Source organism: Pyxicephalus adspersus, chromosome 6 (assembly GCF_032062135.1).
Source record: "Pyxicephalus adspersus chromosome 6, UCB_Pads_2.0, whole genome shotgun sequence".
Lineage (NCBI taxonomy): Eukaryota > Metazoa > Chordata > Amphibia > Anura > Pyxicephalidae > Pyxicephalus > Pyxicephalus adspersus.
The window spans coordinates 2135971-2161693 of NC_092863.1; the positions used below are offsets into that span (position 1 = coordinate 2135971).

General features: G+C 37.7%; 1 gene segment (V, D, J or C); it reads left to right on the forward strand.

Moving 5' to 3' along the window:
* Positions 1-8614: 8614 nt before the first annotated feature.
* LOC140332888 (Ig mu chain C region secreted form-like) lies at positions 8615-24390 on the forward strand. The segment is given in 9 exon segments: positions 8615-8630; positions 9990-10073; positions 12459-12624; positions 13270-13611; positions 19811-20131; positions 21014-21121; positions 21918-22274; positions 22884-23192; positions 23524-24390. Coding segments are annotated over 7 exon segments (1770 nt in total).
* The last annotated feature ends 1333 nt before the right edge of the window (positions 24391-25723 follow it).

Sequence of the window (25723 nt, forward strand, 5' to 3'; positions counted from 1 at the left end):
TATCTATCTATCTATCTATCTATCTATCTATCTATCTATCTGTCTGTCTATCTATCTATCTATCCATCTAATAAGTAAGGAGAGCAGATCCTACTTACCCTGAGCTGCAACAAGCTATGACTCATAGCGGTCAGAGGACCCCTTTTATAGCGCTTTGTGGGGGCTGTGGGCGGATCAAAAGTGACAGTTGTGCTGTACTAACTGTCACACTGCTGCTGGCACTTCATACTGGCCTTGCACTTAGTACATTTACAAGGCACCAGGGGGGTATATATATATTTGACTCTGAAAGGCTATGCAATTCACAATAAAGAGGACCTGTCATTACTTTTATTACATGACATTTATTATTACAATAATTTATCCAATGGCTGACATGGATATTTTTGCAGTTTTTGAACAAATTTTTTTATTTTAGGCCTGAAGATTACCTAAATATCCCCCCATACATTATTGTCCAGTTGGACCGGCCCTCCCTACATGGATGCTGCTATGAGCCTTAGCAGTCAGCCAGGGTTCCTGACCGTCTGCCAGCTATCCCTCCTTTCTAGCGCTTACCCCACTGTGATGTCATAGGGGCATCAGAGGTCGCATTCACAATAGTGTTAGATTTATTGAACCGAAGCTGATCCAAGGCCAATGATGTCATATAACAGCTATGATTATCATAAAATAACAAGAACGCTGGGGACATCCCTCTATGATGTCATAGCGACATCACAAACAAAGAGGCCCCATTCACAAAGCTTCACAGCAAGAAGAAGGATTGTTATTTCCAGCCAGGCCTAGTTATTGTCAAAGCTCAATGGGCTCTGCTAACAATAACTGTCACCTTTCTGCTCAACAACAATCCTTATTATTGCTGTTTGTGAATGGAGCCATTGCATGCAAAGTCCTAAATACTTCTACCCACTGCTCTATCATCTATCTATCTATCTATCTATCTATCTATCTATCTATCTATCCATCCAATAAGTAAGTAAGGAGAGGAGATCCTACTTACCCTGAGCTGCAACAAGCAATGACTCATAGCGGTCAGAGCACCCCCTTTTTTACCGCTATGTGGGAGCTGTGGGCGGAGCCAAAGTGACAGTTGGGCTGTACCAACTGTCACACTGCTGGTGGCACTTCATACTGGCCTTGCACTTAGTACATTTACAAGGCACCAGGGGGGCTATTTACACATTGACTCTGAAAGCTAAATATTCACAATAAAGAGTACCTGTCAATACCTTTTTTACATGACATTTATTATTACATTTACAATTATCCTATCGCTAACAGGGATATTTTTGCAGTTTTTGCACAAAATTTTCTTTTTTGGCCTGAAGATTACATAAAAATCCCCCCATACATTATTGTCCAGTTGGACCTGTCCACCCGCTCATCCCACTGTGATGTCATAGCATACTCTGCAGTCAGCCACGCAGCTTGGGTTGGTTTCTGATTTTGGATTCTTTGGACTTGACTTTGAATTTCTGGTCTGAGATACGGCCTGGCTGTACTGCTATGCTGCCGTATTGTTGATTCCATGGCATGTTGTGCTGCATCCCAGGAAGTGTTTTTTGAGGGAGGAAAGGTCCAATCAAGATGATTATGGTATGTTAGATTTTTGCAATCTTGCCATCCATGTACCGGTACCCTGAATCTAGGGAGCATTATTCATCTATTGATTCATTTTCTCATGTTATACATCAATCTTATTGTTTTTATCTTGTTCTGTCCTGAGCTTAGTATTTCTTGTTATGTTTGTCTTGTATATATAGTTGTTGGATTTTAACCACCTGGGCGTTACACTGATGTCTAGATTTCTGTACCAAAAGCTGTACACCTGTAACTTACAGAAATATGTCCGAACAGGGTTCTAGTAGATATCATGAATATAATAAAGTTTGAAACACACAATCATGTAAAAAAAAAAAAATAACTTTAATAATAAAGTAAATAAAAAACACAAATATCAGCGAAAACAAGAATACATAAATACAAAATACTGAAAATTCAATAATTTGGTATGCTGTATAGTAACATATTTTTCTAAAACACCTCCCTAGTGTGATAAATTTTAAAACAGTCCAACGTCACATACCTATAGACAAAACCACATAAATATAGTTTGTATTATTTTGTATTGGATTGGATACAGGACTTTGTATTGAATCCAATAGAAAATATTTGAATTTCCCGCTATGACCCTCGTCAATGGACGTATGCACTGACATCATCAGGAATCATCATCGCAGAGGGACGCGTACATGAACACCGGGTGTTCTAATTCTTTCCATACTTCCATGCAAAAAGAAAAAAAAAAAAACATTTTTTGCATGAAAATTTATTTTAGATTGTAGGCTATAATTCTTAGGCATAACTCACCGAAATATGTCCAAAGTTTAATAAATTTAATAATAAACTTAAAAAAAAATTTTTTATAAAACATTAAAAAAAAAATAGTGTATGATGCAATGTAACTGTACAATAGCTTATATAATAAATATATAATACAATTTTATATATATATTATATAAAGATTTCTTTGTATTGGACTCAATACAGCTTTTTTGTATTGAGTTCAATACAAAGTGATTTAAATTTCCCGCCCCGCCTCCCGCCCGCACCGGCGGGAAACTCCCGAGATCGTCACTGCACACGCTGGATGAAGACAGAAGGGAACAGACGTCTCCGGAGGAGCTGCAGGGACAAGGTAAGTATTTTTTTTCAGTTGTAATCTGATTGTCATACAATGTTGTATGATAATCGGATTGCATTGTAATGCTTGTTTATATTTTTAGCTACCCCACGCCTGGTTCGGGGTAACCGATAGTAGCAAGTTTTCTTACCCCGAACCAGGTGCGGGCTAACCGCCCAGGTGGTTAATCAATAAAAATAAAGGTTTAATTTTACAGATTTTTTGATGTCCATGTTTTTCTTGTTGGGTTACTGTAGTCACAGTTTTCATTACAAAACTTTATCTGTCATAGCATGCTACCCTGTCACACATAGCTGACTGCATACCCTCCTTGTACCCCAATTTGTCTGGAACAGAGACATGTAGGTGGCAGCACGGTGGCTGAGAGGTTAGATCCCAGGTTGGAATCTCAGCCAGGACAGTATCTGCATGGAGTTTGCAGGTTCTCCCTATGTTTGCGTGGGTTTCATCCGGGTACTCCAGTTTCCTTCCACATCCCAAAAACATGCTGTTTGGTTTATTTGTTTCCCCCCAAAATTGACCTTAGACTATAAGACACCACATTCGACTGGATCGTGCGTTTCAATGCTGGTGATGCATCACTTTTTGGAGGTGCTGAAATGTTGCATAATGTCAGAGCTTGGACACATAAAGTTATCACCAGTTCTTGAAACAGTCCACTGCATGAAACATACAGCAAGAAAATGTGTGAAAATGCCACAGGTCACTTTTTAGCCCCATTGTTGGGGTTTTGCAATGCCGTTTGTACACTTGTATGGGTTCAGCATTTCCATTGACATCTGTGGCTATGTGAAACCTGCTTGATGCCAGTCATAAGTGGGTCAATGGTAGGTCCAATGTTCCTGTCTATGAATTCCAAATGATCTCAGAAACATCTCAAACTGATGGTAAACTGAAGCCACAAGGTCATCAACACAGCGCCCCCTATCCCTCACCCTGCTTGTACCCCACTATGGATTATTGTTTGTATCAATCTACATATATAGCTTAGGCACTGATATACCGTAATATAATAATGACTGTAAAAACTATTTTAAAGTGCACCTTCTTTTCACTGTCAACTTCAAATATTGTCATGTTAGCATTGATTTCTATGATTCTATGTTTGTACGATTGATTACCTGGTTTATACATGTATATATATACCATTATGCTATACCAATCAGTAATATCCTTTTCCAACCACTAGACCCTATTCGTTTCGCACATATCTCTGAAGAAGCTAATAGGTGAAACGCATTGAAAAACAAGACTTTTTTTTTGTTTTTCACAACTAAGACATTCACAGTTTTTTATCTTAGTCGTTATGTCTAATCTAGTTCAGCAGTCCTTGATGTTTGAATGGGTGTTGGATATAAAACTGTAGGTGTATATCATTTAATTTTGCTTATCTTGATAAAACACACAGACAGACCTATGAATTCTAAAACCCCTTCCTCTTCTTTTCTTGTTAGATTGAAATACCCTGGAATAATGCCCTAACCAAACACTTCACCTGCCCAGCACATACGCTTGTAATAGAGACAAAAGACAAAACATTTTTAGACAAGTAAAGATAAATTTTACTTAAAAGAATCACAATAGTTCGGTTAGGGCAGGGGCCAGGGTGGAGGAATGGGCACGGAGTAGATCAGAAGGGATTGGGTCCAGTGGACATGTAGTGGACGGAGATGATGAGAGGACTATGGAAATTGGTATATTTAATAATTTAAGGAAGCAGAGGTAAGTGCTCTGGCCTTTGCAGCACTTGGTCCCATGTTCAATACTCGGCCAGGACACTATCTGCATGGAGTTTTCAGGTTCTCCCCGTGTTTGCGTGGGTTTTCTCCGGGTACTCCGGTTTCCTCCCACATCCCAAAAAAATGTGGGTAGGTTAATTGGTTTCCCCCCAAAATTGACCTTGGACTATATTTAAGACATATGTCATAGTTACTGTAAACTATGTAACTATGGTGTAACCTTTTTTATATAGAACTTAGGTTCCTTTTTAAAAATATATTTACATTTCTTGAAATAAAAGAATTTGTGATATATCACTACTCATTTGTATATGAGGTTTGTAGGAATGTTCTGAAATATATATATTTTCAGTACAAAGATTACAATCACACAATATAATCTCCAAAATGATTAGTTTTAAAACAAATGTATTCAATCTACAAATTTTAAAACCTCCAAAATGATGATACTTTGTATTGTTATGTGAGGAGGCATAAAAACCTTTACAGGTAATACAGTTACACATAAATGATGGAATATTATTAAACTGTATTTATATAACGCCAACATATTACGCAATGCTGTACATTAAATAGGGTTTGCAAATGGCAGATAGATTGAGACAGTGACACAGGAGAAGGAGATGACCCTGCCCAGAAGAGCTTACAATCTAAGACATTTGGACTTGTTTTGATGGCATCATTATTACATAATAGTACTTCAGCCATGTATGAAAAAGTGTTTCTTGTAAAAGACCTTTATGTATGTAGGTGCGTTCTAGCTGTGTATCTGTTGGGGAGAATGCAGCATGACTGAAGCAGACAGTGATTCTGGTGTCCTGTAAGTGCAGAACAATTTATTAGCTAGGTAAATCTCCCTATTGGTAGTGAGGAGTGGTATATACAGGCTGTCCTAAAAGTCACTACTTTCTTCTTTTTCGGTCCAGGTATCATTCAGAGACACTTGAGGCCATCAGCACATGACAACTTTTTGTAAGCGTATCATTCCCCTAACCATGGCTTGCCATTGACATTGGACCAACGTAGCGAAATTGACGTTTGGCAAGAAGTTTTTCTGTCCCTGACTGCAATTCAGAGCAAGTTTGAGACGTTTTATGGCCATCACACTGCTCCAACACGTAACACAATTTACTCTATCCATGGCAAGTTTCTGGAAACAGAATTTGCTCATGACAAACCACACAGCGGAAGGCCTGCTACTACCACCACTGATAAAAACACAGAATTCCTGGAGCCTGGGAAAGTCCACTTGGAGGTTTGCAACCAGGACCTCAGCATCAACAAAGCTCAATCTGGTAACAGGTCCACCATTACAGGGGAAAATTACCTGGAGATGCTGCAGGTGTTTGCTGTGCCACAACAGGCAAGGAGTGTCCTTGCTAATTTCTTTTTTCAACAAGACGACCCCCTCCATTGCCCAGCACATACATTTGTAAAATAATAAACCTTTCAATATTATTAACTGGAAAGAAACACAGATACAATGGTATGATATCATTTATTTTAAAGGTTGTGGAGTATAAAATCTTGTAACACTGTAAATGCCTTGTTGGTTGCAGTCACAGAGGAGGCGGAGTGATAGCTGTGTGCTACACATATGAAATAACTTCTGGGTGCTGATAGCTCAGTGGATAAGTTCCCTGCCTCTAATCTCTGTGTCTATGAGTTCAAATCCCTTCTCCTCCCACACCCAGCAAGAGTTGCTAGATCAACGTACGGACCAAGTGCCAGGTTTCTGCTTGTGAAATTGTGGTTCCACCGGTCCACTGACATTTTCACTGTGAAATAAGCTAATTAGGTTATTTAAAATATGTTCCATACTCATGTTATGTTAATCTGTGTGATGAGAAATGTTTCCCCTTCACTCAAGTAAATAAGCTCTTTTCTTTCAATGCAACCTTTATTTTATCTATTAATGCTACTTTACTTTTTTTGTTAGTCTTTCTTCCAACTTTTAATAGCAAACTTTTATCAATAACAAATGTATAAAAAAAATGATCCCTTTAATATCTGGGCGGTCTCTACGTGCAGCTGCTCAAAGTCCATTTCTTCTTCCAGGTGAGTTAACGGCAGAGATTATGAGAAGAAACTTCCTTACTATGAGCAGGTTGCTACTGATGGCAGCATTGCTTGCTCTGACAGGTATGGAAAAGTTTTTTATTGTGTTGATACATGTCTAACATTATCCTGTACTTCTGCCTGGTCTTTGACAATGTGCATTTTCCATTATGGTGCTTATTGTTCAACAGTGAAGGAACCACATATCTCAAAAGATCAAGGCTACATACACACGTGCAATTATTGACGATCTTTCACAATCCTTTCCAACGACACACAACTGCACGATGCACGAACTAATGCTGTACATACAGGGCTGTTCTGCTCTGTAGAAAGGGTAGGGGGAGAACGACAGAGCGGCAACCCGCTGTGCTCTCTCCCCTTCACTTGCATTATGATCGTTCGTCATCCATAGTCCGTGAATCCACTAGGACGGTTGTTCGGACGATGAGCAATTTACACGCGCAAGATTCTCGTCAGATATTGGCCAAGAACCACTGCATGTGTACGTAGTCTAAGGTGAAACATTTCCTTAGTAAAGGCTTTTGTAGTGTGTGCTGCAAGTTTAGAGGTTGTGTATTTTTACTGTACCTATATTCCAATATATAAACTGCCATTTATATCTGCACAGCATGCAGTGAGGTCGGGGAAGAGATGCTGCAAAACGTCGAAGAGGCTTATGTCTGAAGGTAGCTGAAAGTTGTCGAAAATGGAGGCGCTTGTGTGAAGGTACACAACTAGTCTTCAAGACAACTGAACGTGATGGCAAGTCTAGTAAGTAAAACTGCAATGACTCCTTGATGAAGGGTTAAAATAGCTAAGCTAATTTGAGCCATATATATTCCTGTAAGGAACTGTATTTCTTCTTCTGTCTACTCAGTTTAATTGTAACCAGATGTTAAAAAATCTAAATTCTTTGAAATACAATGTATGCCTTGTATGCCTTGCAATGTATCAAATAACACTATATATGGCCAAAACTTAAACAGCGATATGTGAATAATGACAACCCCTCTGTATAAAAAGACTGCTCGTCAAATGAAGATCAGAGTATATTCCTAGGACCATACTGTGTGCATGTGTGTTATTGGGATATCTCTCCAGACGTCTGTCTCTCTGGTGGAGGAGAATTCAGGGTGCATTCGAGGAACTAGAAGTAGAAGCAGATCCTTTCAGTTGATGCTAAAAATGTAAATAAATTCAATTTTGGAACCCCTATATTGATGATCAATAGAAGATTAACATCAATGTTTGGATCATCTTGAACTAAAATCTTTGCTTTAACTTTCTTCATCCTTTGTTGCATTTCAGTCCTGCTTTTATCCAACCCCTAACTGTCTACATACCCGCATAACATTTCACTTGATGCATTTATTTTTTAAAATAGTGACCTCAGTAAACCATGCAAGTGTAATATGTGCTTAAAAAGCCACTTCTATGTTACTTCTATCAGTAGATTGACACAAATTACAATGGACAGATAAGGACATAGGGTGACCTGGACATACAAATCATATTAACATTAAAACTGGTGAGTTGTTTTTTTATTAGGTGTATTAAATGTTTCTTTATCATAATTATAAATACAGACATCATTTTAACCATTTCAAATTTACAGGACAATAGGGTTCAGTGTTCAACGAAGAAAAAGCCAGCTGGCAGGAAAGTGTAGGCAGGTGGCAGCCCCTGTATTGAGACCCAACTCTTCAATAACCACCCAACAACAGGTGGGTGGTTATCCCGCCTAACATGGGGTGGGAAGGACTCTGGGGTGCTGTAGTTGATTTCAGGAAATGTCCTTAAAAAGGGGAACAAGTGGAATGGGAAAGAGAAGGGAAGGGGAGAGCAGTCCTCATTATGGAACGTTTGGAGCAGTTTGGAATGTTAACAAAATTGTTCTCTTTTAATTAATATGTGTTATCAAGAAGAAGGTTTTAAATGCATTTATAAAAACATTAAATATCAGTGAAATCCGTATGTAATGTTGCTGAATATAATGATCTGTGCTTCTCCTAAGAAACAGTTTTGTAGTGAGGATTGGATCAGAAGCAAAATGTCCCTGATAGTTATCTTGTAATAATGATAAATATTCAGTTCTGATTGCAGCTGTTCTATTTTCTATTACTGTAAGTATTTCACACACATGCACATCATGTAATATAAGTATATCACACAGTGCAATATTCAGAAGCAGCCAATTCATCTTCTGTTTATTGAAAAATGATACAAGATTTTAATTTCTGATTAGTAACAGCAATTTTAAATGTGAATTGTTTTTTTAGAAAGCTAAGATATGACAATGACGTGTATGCACTGTGTATGCTCCATACAATGTAGTCAGTCATACTTTTATAAAGAAGAAAACCTTTGAATTATTTGTATAATGTCAACATATTACGCAGCACTATTCTTTTAATAGGGGTTACAAATAACAGATAGAAACAGTGACACAGGAGGAAGAGTGGACCCTGCCCAGAAGAGCTTACAATCTAAGATCTGTATATAAAAGCTGTCTAGAAATAATCCTGCAAATATCACAAAATTTTATAATATCTGCAAGATTAGGGAAACAAATACATTGAGGGGACATTCCTATTTTTTATTTTGGAGTAAAAACAAAAAAGTAAAAGGATCATTCCACCTTCAAATGAAACATTTTGACATAGGATCCATATATCTCTTAAGGATTCAGGCAGCAAAATTTGTTTTTTTTTTTTTTTATCTTAGGGTGCCCCTTTATTTTAAAAACAACAAAATCCTCTTTGAAACATAGAATGATCTGTGTGTTGGGCTGGTTTTCTCTCTCATACAATCTGCCTAGTACACTTTTCAATAATATTAACTGGAAAGAAACACAGATACAATGGTATGATATTGTTTATTATAAAGGTTGTGGAGTATAAAATCCTGTTACACTGTAAATGCCTTGTAGGTTGCAGGCACAGAGGAGGCGGAGTGATAGCTGTGTGCTACATAAAGGAAGTAACTTCTAGCTGCTGATAGCTCAGTGGTTACGTTCCCCGCCTCTAATCTCTGTGTCTATGAGTTCGAATCCCTTCTCCTCCCACACCCAGCAAGAGTCCAAGCACAGTAGTCTGCTCATGCCTGCTGTGTATTTACACGCTTGCTAGATCAACATACGGACCAAGTGCCAGGTTTCTGCTTGTGAAATTGTGGTTCCACCGGTCCACTGACATTTTCACGGTGAAAGAAGCAAATTAAATTACTTAAAATATGTTCCATACTCATGTTATGTTAATCTGTGTGATGAGAAATGTTTCCCCTTCACTCAAGTAAATAAGCTCATTTCTTTCAATGCAACCTTTATTTTATCTATTAATGCTACTTTACTTTCCTTGTTAGTCTTTCTTCCAACTTTTAATAGCAAACTTTTATCAATAACAAATGTATAAAAAAAAAATGTATCCCTTTAATATCTGGGCAGTCTCCTTGTGCAGCTGCTCAAAGTCCATTTCTTCTTCCAGGTGAGTTAACGGCAGAGATTATGAGAAGAAACTTCCTTACTATGAGCAGGTTGCTACTGATCGCAGCGTTGCTTGCTCGGACAGGTATGGAAAAGTTTTTTATTGTGTTGATACATGTCTAATATTATCCTGTACCGCTGCCTGGTCTTTGACAATGTGCATTTTCCATTATGGTGCTTATTGTTCAACATTGAGGGAACCACATATCTCAAAAGACTAAGGCTACATACACATGTGCAATAAGTGATGATCTTTCACAAACCTTTCCAACAACTGCACACTGCTTGAAGGAGCACTGTATATATAGTGTAACATTCTTCTCTATAGAGAGGGGGGCAGAATTACAACAGAGCAGCACCCAGCTGTACTCTCCCCCATTCACTTGCATTATGATTGTTCATCACCCATATTTTGTGAATCCACCAGGACGTTGTTCAGACGATGGGCGCTGTACACGCCCAAGATTATCATAAGATATTGGCCAAGAACCATTGCACATGTGTACGTAGCTTAGGGTGAACCACTACCCTGGTGAAAGCTGGTGTAGTGTGTGGTGCAATTTTAGGAGTTGTGTATTTTTATTCTAACTATATTCCAATATATAAACTGCCATTTCAGGCCTGTAAAATGATGAAATACTAAATCTGGTCATTCTAATTCTCTGCCTCTAATACCATTGCTGCTAAAGAATGGTGAACGTAGCGTGAATGTTTAGCTGATCTTACTTACATGCTTCTGACCAGATCAAGTTGTAGGATGATTTCAGCAATGATATTGTTAATCTTTAAAGTGTGATTCTGATAAAGATTACAATGTATGGAGTTCTAGTGTCCAGTTTGGAGTTTTCTGAATTTAGACAGCATGATTGTGTATACATTTTTTAGTACATTATACAGTACAGCTTCAGTAGCTCATCCTTGAGTAAACTTAGTATCTAGCATTAAGCTTAAACATAGGGAATTAGGTTACTAAAAATCATCATTTAGATTGCCTGTAAGAAAAGTCACCTTCAGTTGTACTCGTCTTCTAATGCAAAGTATGATTGATCCTTTGGGATCCAAAAGTTACATGACATGGAATAATTTAACCTTTTGGGTTCAGTCTTGTGCCAAAGTAAACTGATTATTGCATAATGTCTGGTAATGAAACAGCATAATTATCATAAGCTTCAAACACCAAGTGTCAGTTTAAACTTTAGCACTTCCTGTTCAAGGCAGCTATTAAACAGAATTTATATAGCACCAATATAATACAGAGTGGTGTACATTAAATAGGGGGTGCAAATGTCTGACCAATACAGTGACAGGAGAGGACCATGACCGAAACGCTACAAGCTACTATAGAAAAGAATTAATTTAAATACAGCTACAACAATCCTGAACTTTGAACATTTGGGGAAGCAGTCACTTAGCTGCTACAAGTGCTTATATCACCATTAGCTTCTAACATTTCCAAAAACTTTTAAGGCACACAACGTTACATTGTCCAAAATAAATTGTGATGCCAGCAAGCTACCAATTTTCTGTAGTTTGCTTACAGTTGTAGCAATAATCTCAAACTTAGGGCAGGGCAGAATTACCCATAGGGAAAGAATGTTTTTCCTTAAACTAATGCAACATAAAGATGCAATCTGAAAAGGTAAAGTTCTTTGTTTAATTAATTATTAACACTAAAGAATAAGAAATTGTAAACATTAATCTTTGGCTAGTGCTGGGTTCCTATTTTACTTTCATTGTGGGCCCCCTTTGGGGAATTACCCAGGTTTTTATTGTTACCTGAATTACAAAGAATACTGTGACAGGAAGTCAAGGAGATTTTTTTTCAGGCCTTTTTCCATTGCAGTAGACCATGTGTTTAATTTAGCTATGTATCTATTCCAAGTACTATTCGGTACATTACATTGTACATTAGTTTGTACATTACATTGTACATTAGTTTTCTAGAACCAAGTTTTACAGCCCTCTTTCAGAACTTCCTTCACCCACCTCAGTCAATACACTATTCTACTACGTTAGTTCTGGATCCTTTTTGGAGTTGTACTGTTCCTTGCCATGCCTATGTTTGTGTTAAAGCTTTTACCTAACAGGATCATGCATATTCTGTTCAACTACTGTATTATAAATTTTACTTTTCCAACAGCTTTATCAGGCATGTCATTTGTTTTACATTACATGTTTTTGTTGTGTAACAGGCTTAAAACATTGAAGCAGAGCAACCAATACAACTCATGTGTTTAGTGAAAGCTATAGTGCAATTATGACAATTTTATTTTTTAATGTTTATTACAAGGACACAGTTTTATTAAAACAGGATATTGAAACAATAGGAGAGATAGTTCCAAGAATTATTAAAGCACTACATCAGCATTGCCTAAATCAACAATTAGGTTTTAAACAAACACGATACAATAATAAACAGACAAAAGTAAAGCATTGATGGTTATATTCAGCTTTTTGTCTTAAAATGCAGCTCAGTTAAAGCATAAATACTCTGACCTGAAGAGCACCAACTCAGAAAACTAATGCTGAACTTGTTAAACTGCAAGATACAATATGGGAGGCCCCTCTGCCATCCAGGAGATTTTCACTCTACTTCCCTGGTCCTAAGAATGTAAAGGAGCATGGGATGAGAAAAGGTCCAGATTCGTGTACAGCAGGTCTTCATTTCTGGGAAAGAGCACATTTATTTAAATGGCCAAACATTTAGTACATCTATTATATAATTACATGAATGTTCACCATGTGTTGTATGTAAGTTGAAGCAAGTGAAGTCAATATATCCCTGTTTACAACAACAATTTGTTATGTTAGTATGGGTTACCACTCTTCTAGTAGTAATTAGCCCCATTCAAATAGAGTTGTTCATGTAAAAAATCTATACAAGCTACTTATCTCTACCAGTGTAGGAAACATCCCAGCATTTTATATCCACACAACACCTGAAACCAGCCATAGAATGTGACACAGCAGATGTGCAGATTGTCCAAAATAAGTGTAAACTTTGTTCATGCACCCTGCTCAATTTATATAATCCCATCCCTTTGTTAGCAAGTCTGTATAGTATTAAAATCATTACTTACATGGGTGAAGATGAACTGATGCAGCAGTTTGGAGAACTGCAAAATTAGAAGTCCATGTGAACGTAGCTACTACTAGCTATTCAATGACCTGGATAAATAAAAACTTAGCATGTGGTTTTTACTGTCACCCAGTGACCATTTAGCACTGTATTGAGGTGGTGTATGGTTTCATGTACTAATGCAGAGTTTCTTGTTCCCCAGATTCCCTGGAAGTAAACTCTCGTGCACCGGAAGCTGTATCCTTTCTGCACAGAGATGTATTATTGTGCTGTGAATTCACCCACTCAGAAAACATCACTTTGAGGGATATTGGAGTGATATGGAATGTGAAACATGGCAATTCAATCCAACAGGTTTACAAGTTTGATGGACATGATGCCACTGCTCAGAGGTCAGGAAGTTCCCTGGATTTACAGTTGCTTCCAATGGGGAATGCATCTCTGTACCTTACAAATATTAAAGTGGAGGATGCAGGGGAATACTCCTGTACCGTGTTTATATCCATATACGCTGGGTATGCTACACTTGTCCTGAAAGTGGCAGGTAATAGTTTATAAAATTTACTATTCAATTTAGCAAACTAGCCAAAAACTTGCTTGATCACATTGACTATGAAGTTTGGCACCTGTTTTAAACTGAGCAAACTTACCTTTACTTAGAAAAAGCCCTCCACCCAAACTGCTCCCACAAATCCCATGCAGTCTTGAAATCTCTTTCCAGGACTCGTTCTGTTCAATGCTAGCCATCTTGTAGGTTCGTTTTTGCCTAATTCATGAGAATGACATGCCAAAACATGGCTGAGATCTGGCATTATTAAACCATAGTGCCAACATATTGCACAGTGCTGTACATTAGCCCTGGAAGAACCTTGGCATTGTGTGTGATGAGGTTATAAGTGGGGGAAGTCATTAGGAGTGCAGCTAGGGGTGTATTTTCTAACAGGTCAGAAGGAGGCGGGACGAGCTGTGGAGAAAATTGAAAGGAAAGCAAAAGAGTGATTCTAAGGTGAAATGAAAGCCAAAGTAGAGCACTGCAAAGCTGAGGCAGATGGAGTGGTAGGAAAGCCATGTATCAGGTAGGTGGGAAGGATGGATGAGTCTGGCTGCAGCATTCATAATCGATTGTATAGATGAGAGTTGGGTTAGTGGAATACCAGAGAGGAGGAGGTTACAGTAGTCCAGACAAGATATATAAGAGCATGTACAAGGAGTTTAGTGGTCTCTGGGGACAGGTAGGGGTGGATTTTGGAGATGTGCATGTGAAAGACAGGAACTGGAAATGTTTTGAATATGGGGGGTAAATGAGAGGGCAGAATGGAAGTTGACACCAAGACAACGTGCCTGAGAGGAGGGATGGATTACAGTGTTAACAGTTAGGAATATGTCAGGGGAAGATTTGGAAGATGTGAGTTCTTTTTTATCCAGGTTGAGCTTCAGGAATCGGTCAGACATCCATGTGATGGCCAACAAGCAGCATGAGACAAGTCAGGTGTGGACAGATAGATTTGAGTGTCATCAGCATACAGATGGTACTGTAAGCCAAAGGAGGATATGAGACTACTGAGAGAGGAGGTGTACAGAGAAAAGAGAACCGGTCCAAGGACTGACCCTTGGGAAACACCACAGGGAGGAGAGTGGGAGAGGAGGAAATACCATTAAAAAACTTTAAAGGCCAATTAGGGAGCAGTGTCACAGATATTCAGGTTTAGAAGGGGGTGGTCAACAGTGTTAAAAGCAAAATATCTTTGAGTAGAGAAAAGTTACCTTGTGACTTGGCTCTGATGTGGTCACTGGCTACTTTAATAAGCTGTTTTAATGGAATGGGCAGCTTGAAAGCCAGATTGAAGCAGGTCAGGTAGAGATATTTGATGCAAATAACCAAAAATGGCTTTGGGTTTCTAGCCCTCATTCTTAATTATTCTGTTTGTAAAAACAAGGAGAATCCATTTTTTCATTTGAAAGGGATAGCCACATGTTGAAAATGTGATAGGTTCACTAAGGTTTGGTTAGCAAGTCAAACATTAACATTAGCATATAACTGAACAAAAAGACCTCATCAGGTATGAGGGATCTTGGGAAATCTTTGGGTCCAAATTAGGGATAATACTGCACTGTACAGGAACGTGTGCTCCTTTCCAAAATAGCATAAGGCTCCCCTCCATCTCGGCAAGCGTTTCAAAAGTATAGGCGCAAGGCATGACAGTTTAAAGTTTAGCTTAGTTTATGCATTTATGTGTAAAAGGGTGGAGAGAATCCACAGGAACAGAGCAGTCATTTTAGTGGTAGATCAGCAACAGTAGTGGTTTGTGTACAGCAGTCATTCATCCTAGTCACAACAGCAGTGCAAACCTAATTGATAAATCAAGCAATGTCAGCGCTGTAGTGACAAATGAATGCAGTAGTGCTTAGCCACAGTATCTTGCTTGATTAGTGCTTTATGGAAAAAACAATTTTTATATCAAAGTGTACTGCCAAGCTTACATTTCTACAAATGAAAGAATTTGCCCTAAAATTGGCAATGTACCATACTAAACCAACAGTCAGCAAACCAATCTTACTTGCAGAATAGTACCTAGATGACTGCTTATGCAAGCTACTCCAATCTTGTAAGCATGTAAGTTTAAAATTCCTAAGTGAATGATATTACTTTTAATGCACTGTTGGCAACTTTATACTTTTCACGATCGTTTGTTTCATCTCAATGGAACTGCTGATCTCCTGCGGCTTTGTCAGTATGCATGCCAGTAATACCTTCATGTCCGGTAGTGTACTGATACTAACAAGTGAGGGTAAACCATTCCAGATACTAGCAAAATCTTGAAATCAGAAAATACTACTAGTTCATGTTAAGTCTATAGGGCTCTTAGCTTTTTGCCAGTGTGCAATTATACACATTGCAGCAAACCTACCTTACAATGCAGTCTGGTCCAGCACTTAAAGCTTCCAGAAGGGCACTATCAGGAGCAATTCCATGCTGAGCCCTAATCAAAAGCTTGACTTGCTAACATAGAGAGGTTGGACAAGAAATTTGATTGTGGTCCTGTCTCAGTATTGGGTTTATACATCAGCTGCTTTATTTGCTAAGCTCAAATGAAGCAACTGCCCCAAATATTTGTCCTGTGACAAACGTGTTAAAATGAAAACAAAGCTGTATTTCAAAGCTTATACCCTGCAAAGTTATAAAGGGTAACAAACTCGTGTTCTGAAGAATCTGCCATTCGGCACCTTTGGAAAGAATACAATTTAGCACCAATTATACAGCACTGTACAATAGGGGTTGGAAATGACAGACATACAGACAGTGACACAGGAGGAGGAGAGGACTATATACCACATTGAACGTTACCACCACAATATAGGTCACAATGCTATGTATTGTAACCTGTATAACACCAAGAGTACAAATCTATATTTAAACTTTTTACTTGCTCTTTAAGACTCCAGACATGAAAATACAAACAATTCTGTATCGGTATATCAGATTAAGGAGCAACCTTAGGAAGTCAAACCACAAAGGCCACAGAGCAATTTTTACTTTGAAAGAGGCATCATACCACCCATAAAAAAGGTCAGGCTTGATAAAGTGGGTTTCCAGTTATCAGTGCTTCAAGAGTTAAGGTGCATACACACTTCCAATTTTTATCGTTCCAATCGAACGACGAACGATCGATTGGGCAAAAAATCGTTCGTAAAAAAGTAACCAACGACGCCGACAAACGAGGAAAGTCGCTGGAAACGAACGACCGGACCGACGGATCGGATTGGGCGACGATCGTTGAACATCGTTCGTGTGTACGGTCGTTCGTTGATCGTCCATGTTCAGAGCATGCGTGATGAACGAACATCCGTTCACTTTCCTGTCGTGCACATAGTTCCTCTATCGCTTAAACGATCGTATCTATTGTGTGTACAATATCTACGAACGATCGTGTCGTTACCTCTATGTGCAGGATCGGTGCTATACGATCGTTCATATATATCGTGCAGGCACGTTGGTCCTTCGTTTTCCAACGATAATAATTGGAAGTGTGTATGTAGCTTTACTTCCACCCAGAGCATCTCAGATTTATATAATATGTCAACAAAAGTCCTACAAATCAAAACTCATTTCTAAATAAACCATGTCACACATTGTTAGCAAATCAATAACTTATTTCTCTACACATTGAAACATCACTAAATTGTAATAAACTGCACCAGATCAATACCCAATGCACAGTCACGTTCAAACAAATAAAACATCTTTTGAAAGCAAACTTCAAACATGCAAAAACCCATACTATATAACATTTTTTAGGAGACCCTGTCATACAAATACAGTCTATTTTGCCAGTGAACACAATCACCTGAGCACTAGTTAGGCTGCTATTCCTTGAAAGACTAAAGATACAATGAGTCAGCCACGCTTACATAAAACCACCAAATTCCAAATACTAATGTATTAAAGCTTACATTAGCTATAAAATGAGTGTTAAGGGTATCATATCCACACCATTAAAACAAACTAAATATTCAGCTATATAAGCAGGTATGCAAATAAAACACCTAGCCTGTACCAGACTACTGACAAGCCTTTAGCAAAAAGTGTTGTAGCTCAAAGTCATAATAAAGTAAAATTGTTAAATTACAGAAGTTACAATCTTGTTTAACAGAAATAAAGCCAAGCTTTAGAGCACCTGTTGCATTTTAATGTCAATGGAGATATTTTAAGGTTTGCAGAGTTTGACTAAAAGCAAATAAACAATTTATTATGTTATTAACTCCAGATGCATAGAAAAAAGTACAGTGGGACTTAGTCAATACAACAGTTCTTGGAAAAATGTCTCAACCAAAGAGCACCCCAATACCCCCTGTGATACACTGTAAAAGAAATACCAATAAAATTGCAGGATATTAAGGTCTAACAAAGATTCCTACCTTAAACATTCCTCAAAAGATAAATAAACCAACTTCACAACTTTAAAAGGACACTTACCTATAACTCACACCTAAAAAGCAAGCACTAAAAACAAACCATAAACCATTAACCATTACAGCAGTTTAATCCCAAACCAACAGCATTTCACCTCAAAGAAAAGTCATCTGCTACTGAGAGGGTATATATAGGGAATCATCCATGGCAGCCACACCCAGGAAAGGGTGGAGAGGGGAGGGACAAGGAGCACAAATGGGTGTGGCTAGAGAAACAGGGCGGTACTGGTTTGATGGAAAAACAGGACTGGAGCTAAGCTAATGCTGGAAGTGTTCCTTTTTTGATTTAGTTGTATTCATTTGTGTGGATTTTTGATGGTGTTTCAGTCCATTTTTTGTGTATCACCATATTCCACACCTGTTTCCATAGCCACACCCCCATCAGAATTGACAAGCCCTCCCTTCTCCGCCCCTTCCTGGGTGGTTCCTCTTTTTCAGGTTCCCTATATATACCCCCCCCCTCAGTAGCTGTTGGGTTTCTTTTGTTACTTGTAAGTGTTGTTGCTGGTATGTTTGTTGTGGTTAGAGGTTTTTTTTTTATCTTTTAATAACTAGTTTATGTAAGTGGTTAATTTATTAAAGTAATCCTTGTACACAAACTTTCATGTGTTTCTACTTTTTAATTTTTGGGATTAAGTAATTTAGTATTTCTGTTATATTTATTCCTTTATGTCAATTTCATTATATTTGTTTATATGTGCTTTATAGTATGTGTTCTTTTTCTTTTTTCTTTAGCTGCCATGGCTGCTTTAAGTGTTTAATTTTAAGGAATTTTATTAGATTTGGTTGTGTGGTTTTGGAGTTTATTTCTAAAATGCCTCCACCTAAACCATGTAGTACCTGGGCTGTCTTCTGTTCCTATTATCAAACACTAGTTTTAACTGTTCATTTTTTTCTTTTTTAATAGTACTTGCTTTTCTGCTCATTATAAATATTTTTTTATTTACTCTTACCACTTTTCAAAATATAAGGAACCTTGGTATAACACCTGTGACTGACTCCATATTGCAAATTTATTTCTTTTAGTTTTATTTGTGGTTCCTTTGGTGTTGAGCTTGGTCATTCCAACAGTATTGGGTTGGTTATATCTTGATACCAAAGGATGGTGTCAGATTCACTTAAGTATCTTATGTTCACAAGACTTTCACACCATGCTCAGTATAAAGAGGTGATTGTTTTGTAAAATTTGTAATCACTTACATTCTTCCTCAGTCTGATTTTTCTTTATAACCAGCTCAACTTAAATTTAGATGGAAAGCAAACTAATTTTTTGGTTTGTAATATTTTGCTGTTGTGAATGAGCAGCCTATCTTCATATAGCTTGCGTCTGTTTGGTGAGTATATCACAGGTTGTTTCCAGCTTTACTTTATTGTAAACTTTAAAATATTCCCCAATATCGGTCCCAATTTAAATTCCTTGGCTTTATGTATTTGCTACCTTGTCAGAAGTATTCACTAAAATGTTAAAAAAATAGGGTGTTACCAGTGCTTGGTAGGTTTGGAAAATAGTTCCTTGTATTTTGCTTGTGCCAAGGTGAACTGCATGTAATCTTTGTATGTTTACAGTGACTAAAAACATAGAAACCAAAGGGTCAATGACAGGGAACACCAAAAAATCAGCTGTACATCCAGGCATTTAGAATTGCAATCAGATCAACCATGACAGCTAACACTACTTCAGAATATTTTATAGGTGCTGGTTTTATTACATTTACAATTTAAAGAGAATGTAGATGTTTGGTTATGATCCATTAATCTTGTGTTTTATCTAGCCCAGCCAGTTATATCACTCTCACCAATGAATCCATCTTTGAAGTTTGGAGAGTTAAAAACTTTTCTCTGTGACCTTAATGGCTTTTATCCAGAAACTGTTGAAATTACATGGTTTAAGATAACCCAAGAAGGAGCGTTGGGTTTGTTTGAGAAGATCTGCACAGGGCTTCCTGTTATGGAGAAAAATGGAACCTTTAAAGTCAGCAGCCAGATCTCTATGGCCTTTTTTGAAAAGGACACTGGAGCCTTTCTGATTTGTGAAGTTCAGCATGAATCTTTAGGTCTTCCACTGAGAATAAATAGCACAATTTATCTGTCAGGTGAGTACAACAGTGGAACCTTTGAAGGCATATATTTGGGATTATTGTAATGTTTGGTGAACAGATGACTAGCCAGTTATCCCAAGATTAAGACAAGGGATTCAAATCCAAGTGCCATGGTTTTTGTAATCTTTACTATTGGTAAACTTTTGTAATCTTTACTATTGGTAAACTTTTGTAATCTTTACTATTGGTAAACTTTTGTAATCTTTACTATTACTATTGGTAAACTTTTGTAATCTTTACTATTGGTAAACTTTTGTAATCTTTACTATTGGTAAACTTTTGTAATCTTTACTATTGGTAAACTTGCTACATTTGCTGCCATACTATTTCTGTGTGAATCAGGGACCCCCAACCCATGTGGAACCAATTCTGCATTAAAATGTATGCAAATAACATGTGTTTTAAATATAGGTTATACCTGTTAATATGTAAAGAAAATTACTCATTAGTCTACTGGTGTTTTCAGAAGTCTTCAGCTTTAGTCTTTACTACCTGAGTGGCTTTCTACAGAAAATGTTTAAATTGTGAAGTATAAGTTCCACCCATGTCTTGTCCCTCATTGATTATAAAGTAACCACCTGCCAAGCTGCTCAAGGGGAAACAAATCCCAGTGCTAAAAATGCCTGCTCAGGATAAATTTGTCTGGAATGTGGTAACAGTTCTGGTATCTGACCCTGGTCATTTGCTTACTTATTCCAGGTTAGTTAAAACATTGTAAACGGATAATCAGAACCAACTATCCTTTAACAAAGTACCTTTAATTTTCATAAGGGTAACTTCTGCTTCCATGTGTCCATTCTGCAAACAATTGTCTATTTGTCAGGCATGTGAACATCTTTTATTTGAACAATGTTTTCAAGGTTTTCTTTTTTGCAGCCCAAGATGAAATTCATGAAAGTACAATAGCCACTGTGTCAATTGTAGTCTGTACAGTTGTGTTGGTGGTCATATTTGTCATCCTTTATCAAAGGTTTCTTGCTAAAGGTAAGATAGTGTTTGCATTGCTTTTCAAACAGGTTTAATGTTTGAACTGTAAAAAAAAGTGACTGGTCAAATAATTTTCATTGCAGAATGTAAAGGTTATTCTTTAGGAATAAAATATATCTGCCTATCCAAGTTTTTTTCATTCACTTTCCCTGTTATGAGCAAAAACGGATCTAAATTGACTATAACTCTAAACTTCCAATGAGCCTTACAAGCCATTGGACACTTTTACTCCGTACAGAAACATGACATGTTAAAATGCATGCAAAACTAGCGCTTTGTTTCAAATGTCATTTCAGTGAATGCAGGTAAAATATCTTGAATTGTTTTCCTTGCATTTTATCAACAATTACTATTTATGGGAAAACATGGCCACTAAACATGCTTTTGGTTTTAAGATGTATGCATATAGTGCAAATAGGTCCCTAACAGGTAGTTTAGAACAATTCATGGTGGGCAGAGTCTACCAAATACAATGACTGATTCAGAATATAATGAGTACTCATGCTCCTAATGACACACAAATGTGTAAGGCACTTGGCTAAGTGGCAGTAGGGACACCTTATTTGATTTCTCATTAAGTTAAATTTAGAAGGTAATAAATAATGCAACACCTGCCAGTCAAACTATTTAGAAATGAGTCGCAAGCAGCAATTTGATTCTCTTGGTCTATTTAAAGTTGCATAATGAAAACAGAACTGATGCCATTGGTTTCATTCTTGGAGGTCTGTTGTCCATGTTCCCTTTAGAAGGGATATTTTGTTATGTTAACTCCCCAAACTTTTTTTTTTTGCAGTGCCTCCTCTGATGTCACAGCTTCTTGTCCCAGAGATGATTTTTGTGAGTGAAAAGATGGTTGCTGTGTGTAACATTAGTGGGTTTAGGCCCAAAGCAATTGACATTCACTGGTATATTGACAAGCTTAGGAAGGAAGCAAACACAGAGGCCACAGGGGAGGAACCTTTGCTTTCCACAGAGGATATCACAGGAGAAGCAACTCATTCTCTAAGCAAGCAGGGCAGCAAGTTCAACATGACGTCTGAGCTTTCCTACACCCCCTCTGTCCAGGATCATTGTGCAAACCTGGTTTGTGTGGTGAATCACAGAGCCCTTCGACATGAGCAAAGACTGCAGAGAAGCATATATGTAGTAGGTGGGTTTGACCTAAAACTTGTTTGCATCTAAATTTAGGTTTGATATAGACAATTATGTTTGTTTTAAAATACTCTTTTGTATATTAAGGGCTAGAGGTAATTTTATGTATAATTTGTAGCAGATATTGTCATTTAGTTTTCTAGTATTAGACCAAGATAATACATTTTAAGGTTAATTCTTTGTGATATGGTTATTGACCACTGCTCCATAGTGCAAATACTTATGTATGGGCCCTTTGGTTTTTCAGTTTTTCTATATGTAGCCTAGTCCTGCTGAAAGCCTTTTCTAACAATTGGAGTACAAAGTGCAATAGTTATATGGACTTTTCCAGGCCTGGACATACACAAAATTAGGTGCAACAATCTTGGCCCATTCACTTTGTGGCAGCCATGTTAGTGTTATATGCCACAAGGCATGGACATGTACCTGCTCAGTGTTATTGTTATGCTCTGCAGATTGCAATTCATGATGTATGTCAGCGTATCACGAAGTAGTATTCATTATAGACATTAGAAAGAAATGTGCAAACACTATAAACTGCTCTTTCCAAACAATTTAAAGGCAAATCTGTTGGCAATTAACATTTATGTAACTATTTATTTTCAAGCCCGTCCTAACAAAATGTACATTACAAGTTCACCGCTGGTCCCGCGACAAGGAGAAAATCTGGTCCTAAGTTGTATTGTGGAAAGGTATTACCCAGAGCCGATAGCCGTGAGCTGGGTGAAGAACGGGGAGGTGCTAACCAATGTCACTCGGTATGGGCCCTTCCCCTGTGATAATGACTATTACAGTGTTTGGAGCCAGATCGAGTTTGTAGTAAGTGACAGAGATGATGGAACAATCTTCATCTGTCAGGTCTGCCATAAAAGCTTGCCAAGCCCAGAGGAATTTATATATGAAGTAAACTTAAAAGGTGAGACTTATTGCTTTTAGTTTGGTGGTAGATGTATATTTTAATCATTATGCTGGAAGAGCTAAGGCTATGTGCACAGCTCACAATTCTAATCCAATGAGTCTCAGGGCTCATCTCAGACAAGAATCTGATATGTATAGTGACAGGTTTAAGATAGATTCCAAAAGGAATGCAAAACTTTCTTGAACCTAGCATACCATCACATGCCCTTAATCTAAAAAATCTTTCGTTACAGGAGTGTGATCAAAAGCTGTCAAACACTAAACAAATTGCAAATTCACGTTTATGCTGCCCATCTGACATGAATTTATTGCATTATTTCTGCCTTTAGGAATGCCACCAGAAGTCCAGTACATATCGGCTGACCCTCCAGACCCTGGCATTAGAGCAGAGACTCGACTCAGCTGTGTGATACAGAACTTCTACCCTATGGATATAGTGGTGATTTGGTTCAGGAATGGAGTCCAGCAAGATGTGGGGGTCTTCAATTCTCCTTGTGTGCAAAGCTCCCAAGGTCTTTATTCAATGTGCGCAATGATAAAATTTATTGCTCAACCTGAGCACCGCAACAGTGTTTTCACATGTCGGGTGCAGCATGTGGCTCTGAAATCCTACCAAGAGAGAACTTATAGGTTTATTGGACCTGAGAAATAAAATTACTATTTTTGTCATAGGTGTTTAGGCTGGCACTCCAGTCTATTAATTGCAACTGAGAATGACTGCACAACTCAATCCAGCCCTGTCAAGATACTGTGTGTATTATGTACAATACACCAACATGGTGCCCAGGCCTTGCTATTTGGGCTAGGAGAGGCTTTAGGTCTTTTAACTATATAGATATTATGCTTGTTTCACCCATCCTCTCTCTGCCTTTTGTTTTGGCACTTTTATGTCTAAATACTTTCCCATATTTAGAACATAAATGTTTTGCTCTTGATATATAGTTGAGCCTAAACTAAATTAACTGATTGGTTAGCTGACAGTTTTAATTGCATCTACCCCTGTCACTTCACAAGATGGTAAGATCCCAGGCATTCAGCTGAAGAATGAGATTATCCACTGAGCTACTGATACCTCATTTCTGAGGTAGCATCAAACTTGCTTTACATTCTTTCAACTTCAACCATTTTTATACCGATTGGATACAATTTCTTTCTTTTCTCTAAATGTTGGGTCAAAATAAATTTACCTTTGTAAATCTTGTCTGGTCTTTTCCTAACCAGTTTCCTGCTGGGACAATCACACTGCACATTACACAATGGAGACAGAGGAAAATGGCTATTTACGGAAAAGGCTGTCATCATGTGTATGGAGAATAGCTTTATTGAGGGAGCACATAAGGGTAGCTGCCTTCTTTATGAAGATCCTTGCATGACATCTGAAGATAGGAATGTAAATGCAATATTTTCAGTTGGGAAAATTGGGCAGAGCAAAAAGTGTTCCTGTTTGCTTGTGCATAATTCTTTCACATTACATTACGTGTGTATGTGTTTGACTTTCCTTTACCGACTTACCTTCTGCCTTTTTTAGGGGGGACTAAAGCCTTATCTACATCATCTCCAGTCACCTTCACATGCAGCCTGATTAGTTTTTTACAAGGCAAAATGTTTAACAGAATAATACCCTTGTGGCTCTGACTTTATAGGAAATGACTAGCAGAATCTAAGACATTAGTGGCCATGGAAAGTGTTTGTCACTGTAGGATCACAATTTATAGAATGTGGAACCCAAACACTTTCTATTCCCCCTAATATCCTCGATAAGTTATTGTGACAGGTATCAGGGCTGCCATGCAAGTGGTAGTGTTACCAGCACTGAATACTGCCTTCTGTTGTGGTAATGACACAACACTGACACTTGTGTGTACTGTTCATTGCAAAACCTGAATGGGTAGGTTAATGCAGGAGCAGGAAAAAAATATACATTATGGAAATCTGCCCACCAATGGTAAAAATCGGTCAATTTGAAAATTAGTGCTTGGTGTAAGCCTAAAATCTTTTTGCCTATAGCTTCTCACTACCCTGATTAGCTTTCATGACTGTTTAATTATTAGACAGAGCCCATATGTGCCATGCTATTGTTTCATCTTGGTACCAAATTTTTTCTTATATTTAACATTTTTTTTTTGCATTTTAAACTTTTAGTATGAAAGACCTTGGCAGAACTAGCTATCTATTTAAACGGAAGTAGTCCAATAGTAATACTCATAGCTTTAATTTAAACAGGGATATATTATTTTAAGACTAGAAAATAGACACCCTTCTCCCAAGATCAGATAGAATTGTAAAGTGCATTTAGGATATCTCTACAAAGGTGGATGTGAGGAAAAGAGTGATGGGCAAATTGTCCCTAAATTATAGATTTAATGATTCCATGTTTCTTCAAAGGTTTTAAAACAAATCACATTAGCTAATTAATCATTAACCAATTAAGTTTGATTGCTGTTTAGTAGTCTGTGTTATTTTGAACCTAATAAATATGGTGCTCTGAGTTTGTCTACTTTGATTTGTCTCAGTGTAAGAACATATGGC